This window comes from Otolemur garnettii, unplaced genomic scaffold (genome assembly GCF_000181295.1).
Source record: "Otolemur garnettii isolate 467f Iridium unplaced genomic scaffold, OtoGar3 scaffold00025, whole genome shotgun sequence".
Classification (NCBI taxonomy): domain Eukaryota; kingdom Metazoa; phylum Chordata; class Mammalia; order Primates; family Galagidae; genus Otolemur; species Otolemur garnettii.
The window spans coordinates 12,477,182-12,489,291 of record NW_003852420.1 but is presented as its reverse complement, the minus strand read 5'-3'; the positions used below and the strand labels follow the sequence as shown (position 1 = coordinate 12,489,291).

General features: G+C 45.5%; 1 protein-coding gene across 2 annotated transcripts in view; it reads left to right on the top strand.

Annotated features, from left to right (window-relative positions):
• Nucleotides 1-12,110, top strand: part of PTPRA (protein tyrosine phosphatase, receptor type A) — a 69,028-nt gene that overhangs the window by 49,641 nt on the left and 7,277 nt on the right. For both annotated transcript variants that reach the window (XM_003788058.3, XM_023512153.1), the window contains 8 exons: nt 2,064-2,166; nt 3,310-3,429; nt 4,297-4,463; nt 4,931-5,066; nt 5,739-5,888; nt 6,987-7,080; nt 7,369-7,445; nt 8,224-8,358. In XM_003788058.3, coding sequence (XP_003788106.1) covers nt 2,064-2,166; nt 3,310-3,429; nt 4,297-4,463; nt 4,931-5,066; nt 5,739-5,888; nt 6,987-7,080; nt 7,369-7,445; nt 8,224-8,358 — 982 coding nt within the window. The remainder of the gene's footprint in view (nt 1-2,063; nt 2,167-3,309; nt 3,430-4,296; nt 4,464-4,930; nt 5,067-5,738; nt 5,889-6,986; nt 7,081-7,368; nt 7,446-8,223; nt 8,359-12,110) is intronic.

The following is a 12,110-nucleotide window of genomic DNA, read 5'->3' as shown; positions in this document are numbered from 1 at the left end:
AAAAAAAAAAAAAGTAGTTGATATTATTGTGGTTCACCAAAGCTGATTTATTCAGCCACTCAGTAAACATTTATTGACAATCTGTTATGTGCCAGGCAGTGTGCTAAGTGAAGGAGATATGAAAGAGAATAAAATCAGAGAGGGTTTCAGCCTTCTTGGAGCCTTTTACCTTTTCTTCTTCCCAGGCTTTTTATTCTATCTGAACTGGAATAATGTTGAGGATCCTCAACATTCTTTGGCCCTCTTTCTCCTTCCCCTCTATGTCTCCTTTGCAAGACCACATCTATACCCACCTCTGTTTGGCTGGCTGTTGCCTCATTAGCTCCTGACCCATGTTTTCAGAGGAGCTTTTTATCTTTCCACCTGCACACCCCAAGACTCTTAAGATTTAACATCAGATACTAAAAGATGACTCTTATTCAACTTCAAAATTGCTTTCCTCCTTTGTTCTTTGGCTGTTGTGATGACTAGAATGTAATCCACCTAAACCCCAAGCCCAATTCAGGATCGTCTGGATCTCTTACCTTCCCCTTACACTAGATAAGTCCTTGTTTCTGTCTTACCCTGTCTTTCCTTGCAGCTCTGTTGCAGTCTCCTGCTGACTGATACCTCTGCCTTGCCCTGGCCTTCAGGTTCTAATACCTCACCTGTCTTTCCAGCCACATATCCTGCTACTTCCTGCACCCTGCACAATGGTGCAGTCCCTGGGCCTCTAATGTTCTTTCTTGCTGCTAGCCTATCTCCCTCTACCTGGAGTGCCTTTTTGCCCCCTTTCTAAACTCCCAGCTACCTGACCTACCCTAAGATATGGTTCAAATGTCAGCTCCCCATGGAGATTCTCCTGACCCTGTGTGACAGTGAAGCACCTCCCCTTCTCTACATCCTTTGGGCATGTGTCCACTGCTATTGTTATTTGGTTTTCTTTTTAATACTATCATGTTTTTATTTTTACCAAAGGGAATACAATTTACAAAACTCAGGAGGGACTACAAAACTTACACTGCAAAGTTCTCTTCCCTTTCCCTCTTTACTTTCTCAGACTACTGGCCCTGAGGCAACCATTTTTTATGTTGTGGTAGATGACAGTCATCTAATCTCCCCTTACAAGGTACCTCCCCTCAGTCAGACCGATGTGCACACACACATCCTCCCCATTTTCTGAGTAGAGTCAAATCACAATTTTGGGTTAAGGTAATATTTGTTATGTATAGTATTATGAGTATACAAATATTATTTATAGCTGAAACACATAGTATTATGATTTTTTTTGTAGTTTTTCTCCCCCTCTTTCCCAGGAGTTTATGGTTGTCCCTTTTCCCTATTCATTTAGTTTTTTATATACCTACCACTGATTTTCCCCCTAAACTCTTTATTAGAAGTGTATATCTTCTCTCTGTACCCTCAGATACGTGAGGTTTAATTTTGAAAAGATTTTTATGTTGAGATCCTTTAGAACCTCCTTTCTTTAGTTCTGTTATGGATTGGTTGACTTCCAGCACTGGCAGAGTTACCATCCTAAGACTTCCCTTTACCAGTACCCTCTCTGTTGTATTAGATATCATTTCTTTCCCTTTCTTTGCTTTCTCATTTTTTAGAATTTTGTAGTGGCTTCTGAAAAAGGCTATGTGGGGGATAAATTTTGACTTCCAGCCTGAGCAAGTCATCCATCCTTTCTGAGGCTGATGACAACCCACCTTCAGAGCATGATAGGAAGCACTAGATGCCATTTGGACCATTTAGCTCATTGTTAACCCATAATGTAGGTATTTGGTGACCACTCATGATTTTAATCCTTAACTATAATATTCTTGAGAGACATTGTTCATGTTCTGTTTATATTTTGACAACCTTCCCTACTCTCACCCAGTCCTGGTGAAATTTCTGGCAAGTACACGATGGAAACATGGGCAATGTTCAGTTAGTGGGTTGGTAGATGGATGGATGGGCTGAATATTTAGTTGGAACATATGGGCAAGGCTTCCAAAAGTCAGGAATGGATGTTTTCAATTTCCCAGCATTTTTCTTCCCGTGTATGTAATAGCTTCATCTTTCCTATTGGCTACTTTAGGACCAAAAGAAGAAACAGTGAATGATTTCTGGAGGATGATCTGGGAGCAAAATACAGCCACCATTGTCATGGTGACCAATCTAAAGGAAAGAAAGGAGGTGAGTGGAGAAATGAGGTAGGAGAGCCCCTAATACAGGTGGGACTGCTCGGCTGGAGCTCTGACTTTAAGCCTGGCTATCTCCCTTTGGTGGCTGCTCTGCCAGCAGTTCATCCAGACAGACACAAGCTTTCCTTTTCCATACCCTGGAAGTGTTAGGTGTCCCTAGGGTGTGCCTGGAGCACAATCCCTATTTTTAGTAGTCAGATAATTCACCCTGGTTCCAAAACAACTGGAAAGAAAGACTGTTAGCTAAAGAAGAGTCACAGAGAGGTTTTTCTCCCCTGGCTTCTCTAGTCCTTCATTCCCCTGGTTTCCTATCCTCCTTCCTGAGGCATTTGGTATATCCTAGAGTCAGCAGAGGATGCTGTATGAACTGAGACTCTGCAGGGGTACAGGAAAACGAAGGCTTTGGCTTGATCCTGAAGGCAGCTTCCTGGCTGGTCCTTTTCCTTCTGTGACTACCAAGTCCATGCCTGACCTAGGCAGCCCCATCACTAGGCCACCAGCCCCTGGATCTAGCCCCAGAAAGGAATCCCCATTCGTAATAGTCTTTCTCAGAGATGGCCCTTGAGACACCTTGAAGATCATCCTGACATATTGGGTGTATTACTCACAGCCCTGCATGTCTAGGAAGGATAATGCTGGGGTTGGGGTTTAGTTTCCTCCATTCACGCCTCTAGCTCTTGGAATCTGTCCAAGGCCCAGGCATCAGGGAAGGCCTTAGGCCTCTCATGACATAACATGTTTACAGGCTGCATCAGTCCATTCTGTTGGCCCTCTCATAGAAGGTTGCTATTTCTAGGGGTTCAGACAGACTTGTCCCTAGAGCATGACCTGGGATATCATGGAAGTATAGATTTTGTAAGTAATATGACTTCAGATTCACACTGAACCAAAGAGGAACAAGCGGGATTAGGAAAGATCGACAGATAAGAGCTGGGGCTGTGTGTAAGTTAGCAAATTATGCTAAATAAGATGGAAGTGAGAAAAAGGCAATTTGAATAAATAAGTCAACAACTCACTGAGGTGAAAGAAGAGGCCACGGAGCCATCTGGGCTTTGTGGTCTCTTCCCTTCGGCCCTTTGCATCTGCTGGCGGTGGGCAGTCTGAGATCATGGAATATGTGTTTGGTTCTTTCCAGTGTAAATGTGCCCAGTACTGGCCAGACCAAGGCTGCTGGACTTACGGCAATATCCGTGTTTCCGTAGAGGATGTGACTGTCCTGGTGGACTACACAGTTCGGAAGTTCTGTATTCAGCAGGTACTGTCTCCTACATCCTTTCTTGGCTCTTGTGTAGGATTTGCTGACCACTTAGAGCAGAGGTCTTCAAACTTTTTAAACAGGGGGCCAGTTCACTGTCCCTCAGACCATTGGAGGGCCGGACTGCGTGCCCCGGGATGAGACGGCTGCTAAGCAGGACAGGCAACGGCGGCAAAAACACCCAGCAGGCTGGATAAATGTCCTAGGTAGGCCGTCGTAGTTTGAGGACGCCTGACTTAGAGGGAGGGAGCAGGCTGCATCATCCTGCTTCTTACTCAGGGTGGTCAGGAGTGGCTGAACCTGCATTGTGTTTGGATTCTGAAACCAGAGATCTGTGCTCCAGGGAACTTCTCATCAAAGCTAAAGGAGCAGCATTTTCACGTGACTTGCAGGAAAAAAAACCTTGAGATAGGTCTAATCTTAGATACAACTAAATGCTATGGAAGGGAACATCAGGAGGCGATGGTGTCTCCTAGGTGCTTGACTCCCCTCCCCTCCCTTTCTACTCCAGAGCATGTGCTGAGACTGCTTCTGGCCCTTCAGAGTGATGCTGGAGGCCTGAACAAAGATCACTTTGGCCAAGGGGCAGCATGGTGCTGTGATCAGGATCCCTGCATTTTACCTGTGACCCTACCATTTACTAGTTCTGGGACCTTGACCAGGTCATTTAAGTTCTCTGAGTTTCACTTTCCACATCTGCAGGCCAAGAGTAATTGTTACAGCCCTGCCTGATGCATGGAGTTGGGGAAGATTCTTTGTCCGTAGTTAACGCTTCCCATTGTCACCAACAACCACTGTCACCTCCCTGCCCTGGTGCTATCCACCTCTGGGTATCAGGGCAACTTACAGGATTTTCTCCCTTCCCAGGTAGGTGATGTGACCAACAGAAAGCCACAACGCCTCATCACTCAGTTCCACTTTACCAGCTGGCCAGACTTTGGGGTGCCTTTCACCCCCATCGGCATGCTCAAGTTCCTCAAGAAGGTGAAGGCCTGTAACCCTCAATATGCAGGGGCCATCGTGGTCCACTGTAGGTCAGTATGGCCTGGTCCTTGGTTCCCCACATCCTGTTCTCATGGCCAGAGGAGAGGAACAGCATAGGGGGTCCTTGCTGAGGAAGCTGGCACAGAGCAGATGAGCTACTGAGGCCCCAGGGCAGTAGTCACAGAGATTCCTCAAGTTCTGCTGGGTGGAGAATTATGACTAGAGGGAAAGGCAGTCCTCTAAGATCGGGAAAGGAATGTTGTGATGCCAACAGGCTGGGTCAAGTGCTAGCCATATGTACTTGCAGCCTTCAGACCCTTCTAAGTGTCCAGTTCTGATAGCTGGAGATCAGGAGTTCAGGGCACAGTGGGGTTGCTGGCTCCAGCAAAGCCCCACCTTTGCCCCATTCGGAATTAGAATTTAGAACCAGGAGAAAGAGCCCGCCTATGCTGCTCCTCCCCATCTACCCCACAAGGCATGCTGGGTGCCCCTGTAACGCCCTGCTCTCTGGCTGCAGTGCGGGTGTAGGGCGTACAGGTACCTTTGTCGTCATTGATGCCATGCTGGACATGATGCACACAGAGCGGAAGGTGGACGTGTATGGGTTTGTGAGCCGGATCCGGGCACAGCGCTGTCAGATGGTGCAAACAGACGTGAGTGATCTGTGGGTCACCAGAGGGTAGGGGCATTCCAGGGCCAAAACATCTGTCTATACAGAGGAGTCCCTCAGTCTCCCAGGTTATTGTAAATGATCAACATGCAGTGTGAGGGAGGGCCCTTATAAATTATGTATTTAAAGAGACAGAAAAGAGGCTATGGCTTTGTGCCTGGGAGAATCAGGAATGCAGATGTCACGTTCACTGGACTTTAAGGGAACAGGCAGCTGAGACAGCCACTACCCAGAGAGTCATGATGCAGCTTGGCCACAACTAGGAGCAGCAGCAGCATGGGTTCTGTGGTGAGGGCACAGCACCACAAGGGAAGTTGGCAGGAGACTGGGACCAGATTTCTGATAGCCCCTCCAGACAATATATTGAGTCTGTACTCCCAGAATAAGCAGGAATTGGGTTTGTCCTTCTTTCCAGGTTTCTGACATCCCTCAGGCGACCAGGATCCTCCTTCCCAAGCTAAGCATACCCAGAGGGACTCATGCATTTCAGTCCTGCTTCACTGAAGTGGGACAATAAGAGGGAATCATTTTATCCCAGCTAGGATAAAAGAAGTAGACTGGAGAGAAGTGGGGGTCCAAGAGGGCTGGCTACCTGGAACAAGGAACAACATGCTGTTGTATTGTAACTGAGAGTTTGGGCTCATCCGTGTTTCAGATGCAGTATGTCTTCATATACCAAGCCCTTCTGGAGCATTATCTCTATGGGGATACAGAACTGGAAGTGACCTCTCTAGAAACTCACCTGCAGAAAATTTACAACAAAATCCCAGGGACCAGCAATAATGGATTAGAGGAGGAGTTTAAGGTGAGTCAGAACTGGACAACCTTCGATTGAAGGACCAATGTGATATGGGGAATATGGGATGTTAAACTCCTTGTACATTTACCAGCAGGCAGGGAATTCCCTTGTGAGGCATACCAGCAGTTAAGGAGCTGGGCCCTCTCCTCATACTCCAGTCATTTTCAACCCATCCTGCATATCAGAACACTTGAGTTGTGTTTAGGGGGGAGAAAAAGAAACAGGCAATGGTATTTTTTATGTCCCCCCCTCCTTCCAGATAATTATAATATATAGCAAAATGGTCAGATTAATAAATGTTTTAGACTTTTCAGGCCATATGGTCTCTATCCCAAATATTAAGCCTTTGTAGCACAGAAGCAGCCATAGACAAATAAATGTGGCTATTTCAGTAACACTTTATAGTCAGTAGGCTGGATTTGGCCAGTGGACCTTACATTGCTAACTGCTGCTATATACCATTAGATAATGGCTCTCAACATGCCTAAAACATAAGTTGTGCTGTCATCAGTAAAAGTGCTCCCAGAAGCAAAAGATTCTAGGCTGGGATGGAGAGGATCACTCTCCTTATAGCAGTCCTTTTCAGACTACAGCATGTAGCACAAGATTTCCTTGTGTCCTGTCAAGATGCAAGTTCTGATTGAGCAGGTCTGAGTTAGGGCCTGAGATCCTGCATTTCTAACAATATGAAGCCAAATGTTGATGTGTGGGCTACACTTAGGAACCTTAGAATCAGGAGAAAAGAGGATACACATCTGAGTAGTTTTCTGAAGAGTCTAGAAGTCTCTGAGAGCTGCCAGATGGTGAGAGCTGGCAGGCGTGCACTCCCTAGTGTGATACTATGATCTTTACTCTGGGATCACAAAACTCTAAGCCAGGGGAATCCCAGAAGAGTCCCCAGGAGACTGGAATGTACTTGTTTCTCTAATACTCTCTTGACTTGCTCACTGAGCTTGAAGACAAAAGAAAAAAATGTTCCAACAAGAACTGGTGGAAATGGAAGTCAGAGCAAGTGGCCTGGAGGTGCAGGCCCAGTGGCAGGCATAATCTTGTCAGGTTCAGTTACTGAGATCTGTGACATTTCCCCTCCCTTTCCTAATTCAGAAGTTAACGTCAATCAAAATCCAGAATGACAAGATGCGGACTGGAAACCTTCCAGCCAACATGAAGAAGAACCGGGTTTTACAGATCATTCCGTGTAAGAGCCTTCTCCCCACCTTAAAGCCTTATTGCCCCTCCCTTAATCCCCTCCACCCCTCCTACTTCTTAGGTACTAATGATTTGCTTAGAGACAAGCATCACGACACTACCTCTGTTCCTCCCAGTTCTTCAGAAACTTCTAGAAATAAAAGCATACAGGCCAAAGGCTTTCTCCCTCCTGGGCTAGGAACAGCTGGGATTGTAGATACCTAGGGCCTAGGGTGGGAGCAGTGGAAGAAGAGGACAAGTGATGTTGGCAAGCCATGAGCCGCTATCCTTCTTGCAGATGAATTCAACAGAGTGATCATTCCAGTTAAAAGGGGTGAGGAGAACACAGACTACGTGAATGCGTCCTTCATTGATGTAAGTGGTGGGTTTGTTCCCTGAGCTCCCAACACCCCATGAAGATTCATCTCTGAGGTTTTCAGTGCTTCCCTCACATACGTGCTTGGGAGGATTATCTTCAAGACAGTCAATAATTACTGAACTAATACACTGCCACCCTGCATACTAGGTCTGTCCAGCCCCAAAGAGCAGAAGTTGAGGGGAAACTAAAGACACGTAATAATTGGAGGAAAAAGTTCTCAGCACAGACCACAGCCAAGAGGCTGAAAAACTGAGCTCTTGTCTTTCCCATTCCTGCTCTCTTTTTTTTTTTTTTTTTGGGAGACCGAGTCTTACTGTGTTGTCCTTGGTAGAGTGCTGTGGCATCACAGCTCATAGCAACCTCAAACTCTTGGACTTAAGCAATTTTGTTTCCTCAGCTTCCCAAGTAGCTGGGACTGCAGGCACCCGCCACAACACCTGGCTATTATTTTGTCATTGCTGTTTTGGCAGGCCCAGCCTAGGTTCAAACCCGCCAGTCCTGTTGTATGTAGCCAGCGCCCTAGCTACTAAGCTACGGGTGCTGAGCCCATTCCTGCTCTCTTAATTCTAGCTCTAGACCCCACTCCCATTGCCTACTCTAGAACCCACTCCTATTCACTACCTAGCCCTGATAGGAATGGACCAGCTTGTCAAATTGGGGCGATTCTGCCTGGGATGGGTTTGTCCCTCCTATCCTTTCCTAGTGGCCTATCTTCTCCATTCACCCCTTCCCAATTAAACTATCTCACCCCTGTAATTGACATGGCTTGTGTAGGGCTACCGCCAGAAGGATTCCTACATTGCCAGCCAGGGCCCTCTTCTCCACACAATTGAGGACTTCTGGCGAATGATCTGGGAGTGGAAATCCTGCTCTATCGTGATGCTGACAGAACTAGAGGAGAGAGGCCAGGTAAGCTCAAAAAGGTCCTGGGCAGTGGGAGGCAGAGATAGAATGAAAAGGGTATGTGTGTGAGTACAGAGGTGGGGGAAGCTAGAAGGTATGTTTGGACCTTTCCTTTCACTTACACTGCCCAAAGAGCTATTTCCAGGCAGTATTGTTCAACCAATTGGTGTCTGAGCAGTCATTAGCTTCTCTCAGGACTAAAAAAGCAATATGTTCTGACCTTTTGATTCCTAGCCAGTTCACGCCCTTTTACTTTTTTCCTGAATACAGTCTTCCCCAGCCTTACCTTCATGCACACCCTCTCCTCTCTTCTTCCCCAGGAGGGCAGTGCCAAAGAGATGAGGGATACAGAGCCAGGCCACGGCTCTGAGATGTAGTCCATGTGAGTGTCCCTGAGGAGGGACACAAAAGAAAAGTTTGCTTATGACACAAAAGAAAGCAATAGAATTTGAGAAATTAAAAAAAAAATTATAATTTAACATTTCAGTAACAAAGAGATCTTTTAAGAAAACCCACAGTCAATTGAAGAATTTCATTTTCTGGGAACCCTAACAAGGGACCTTAGAGGGCCCCTGGGTCAGCTCCCTCCCTATATAGGAAACCTTTTTTTTTTTTTTTTTTTTTTTTTTGACTGCTGACTTTTTTTTTTTTGAGACAGAGTCTCTCTCAGTTGCTCTGGGGTTGAGTGCTATGGCATCATACCTTACAGCAACCTCAAACTCTTAGGCTCAAGCAATCCTCTTGTATCAACTGCCCAAGTATCTGGGACTACAGGCGCCCACCTCAATGCCTGGCTCAGTATAGCAAATCTCTTAACACTGTTCCTGTGTCAGAACCTTGCAGCCTGTACCAAGCACATCCAGTCTCAGCAATATCTTCCTCACCTCCCATATTACTGGGTAGCCCAGTTTGTGTTGTAACATTCTGACAGTGCTTATTCTTTTTTTTAATTATTTTTATTTTTAAATTTTTTTTAGAGATAGTATCACACCATGTCACCTAGGGTGGGGGGCAGTGGTACAGTCATAGCTCACTGTAGCCTCCAACTCCTAAGCTCAAATGATCCTCCTGCCTTACCCTCCCAAGTAGCTGGGACTACAGACACCTCAAACAATCCTCCCACCTCGGCCTCCCAAAGTGCTAGGATTACAGGTGTGAGCTACCATACCCAGCCCAGTCCTTATTTTTTAAATAACCCTTTCTGTTAAGGTTGCACATTGGAGTAAATGGGTGGTTCATTGGTTCTGGAGCATCATTTAACAGGGATCAGATAATCAAGGGAATGCGCCTAGAGAAGCTAGCAATGCCAAGTGAGAAAGTTCCTTCCAAACCATACTGAAGAGTCTGGACTTCATAAATCAGTTAAAGAGCCCTTGACAGTATCTAATTTGTATGTTTTTAAAACTCCCTCTGGTAGCAGTAGGAGGACATAATAGAAATAAGCAAGCCAGGAGCAGAGAGTAGGAGTGCTGGTGGCCTGCACCCCAGTGAGGAGGGGCTGCCTCAAGAGAGTGAAGGGGTAGAGGTGCAAATTAAGCAGGGCACCTACTCATGACTCACTGAATTTGTAGTTAGTTAAAAATTAAAAACACAAAATGTGTTTTACATTAGTTGTGCTAAGTCATTAGTTATTCCCCATTCTGTTCTTATATAATTTATTTAACTTTGGTATAGACTTCATATATTTGCTCACTCTGATGTTTTATTATCAAGATTTTTTTCAATTTCCATCCATCATTTAATTCATTAGCTATTCTCCCAGACTTGTATCTTGTGCCTAATCAACAGACATACTTGTAGGCCTTTATCATTAACAACAATACAGATGAGGTAAGTTTTGTTGAGGTCCTCAGTTTTGCGCTCAAGGAAGCATCACTCAGGTAATAAAGGCCAGTTGGGAGATGAGCACTGTTATCAGGACCATGGTACACGTCTGCTAGCCCTCTCTCACCAGCCATGATGGACCATGCAGATTAGACCTGAGCCGTATGTGTGGTCCTCCCACCACCACCCCAACCCACACCCACAGATCTATGATGAGAAGGACTCAAGACCAGGCAGAGGAGCTGTAATGGTGAGCACAAGAATCATAACTCGATCCATTGCCCCATGTTAAAACATGGCCCAGTGAACCCCTCCAACTCTACGTGATCAGACCCAGGCTCTTCCATCCTTGAAGAAGGCTTAGTGAGAATAAAGTACAGAGCTGCACAAACACTGCATATGGATAGCAGTAAGAAGGGTTGTGCATGCACACATTCTCCTGACTGTTCGCTATGACTGCCATCAGTTGGGGATGGCAGTTGCCCTCTACCTACTGCTGAGCCTTATGCCTCTGTCTTCCTAAAGCTAGTGAAACACAGAAAGTCTTGTGCTCAAAAGCTTCTTAATGGATCAAGAAAGGATATTAGGGGCTTTTTTCTTTCTTTTTATAAGAGATGGAATCTTGCTGTATTGTCCAGGCTGGAGTACAGTAGCTATTCACAAGTGTGATCATAGCTGACTGCATCCTCAAATTCTTGGCTCAAGCAGCAGTACTCCTGCCTCAGCCTCCCCAGTAGCCAGGACTACAGGCATACACCACCACACCCGGTGTAACAATATCCTTTACGAGGTCTCACTGGCCTCGAAGACAAAATTGCACTTTCTGTTCCGTTTCCCATTCATGTTGTCAAGTGTAGCTCTCAGAGATAGTAACGCAATAAGCCTAAGTAGTACACTGAAGGGTGCCTATATTTATACAGAGTGCCTCTACCCCTCCTCACTTTTATGCAGCATTAAATTCCCAGAGAGAAAATCTGATTCTAAAATATAAATTCCATACCTATATAAATTAATAATCTCAAAGAAATTCAAACTTAAAATTCTCTTGTCCCCATTTTCTCCTTCTGCTCTATTTTAACCAGAGAGGTAGTGCCAGCAGCTCCCATACTGGGTCAGCCCAGCCTAAGCATCTGTTAAATGTGATAGCATCAGTCCCTTGCCCACAAAGCTGTACATCCTCATCACCATTGTCAGCGTCAGACCATATACTAGACTTAGTGCTGTGTGGGGGAAGACGGGTAAACAAAGCCAGCAGGAGAAAGGCAGAAAAGCTTCTCTGTTTCAGCTTCCTTAGGATGTCATTATCTACACTTCATAGTCTAAAGATAAATCTGAGATTAAACCCCAGTTCCCAAGCTTGTTTTCTTTTTATTTGTTTATTTTTTGAGATAGGGTCTCACTTTGTCACCCAGACTTCAGTGCAGTGGTGCAATCATAGTTCACTGTAGCCTTGAACTCCTAAGCTTAAGTGATCCTCTTGCCTCACCCTCCCCAGTAGCTTAGACTTACAGGCACACTCCACTGTACCCAGCCAATTTTCTAATTTTTTTGGAAAGACAGGGTCTTGCTATGTTTCTCAGGCTGATCTCAAACTGCTGGCCTTAAGCAGTCCTTCTGCCTCAGCCTCCCAAAGTCTGGGATTACAGATGTAAACCATCATGTCTGGCCTACAACTTACTTTCCATAGTGGTTTTATTTAGACTATGAGACTATTAATTTTTTTTTTGAGACTTAATTTTTTTCTACTTTCCTTAATGTTTTCCAAATCCTCCCTTTTTTTTTTTTTTTTTTGAGACAGAGTCTCACTTTGTCACCCTTAGTAGAGTGCTATGGCAGTCATAGCTTACAGCAGCCTCTAACTCCTGGGCTCAAGAGATCCTCTTGCCTCAGCCTCCCAAGTAGCTAGGACTATAGGCTCCCACCACAACCCCCGG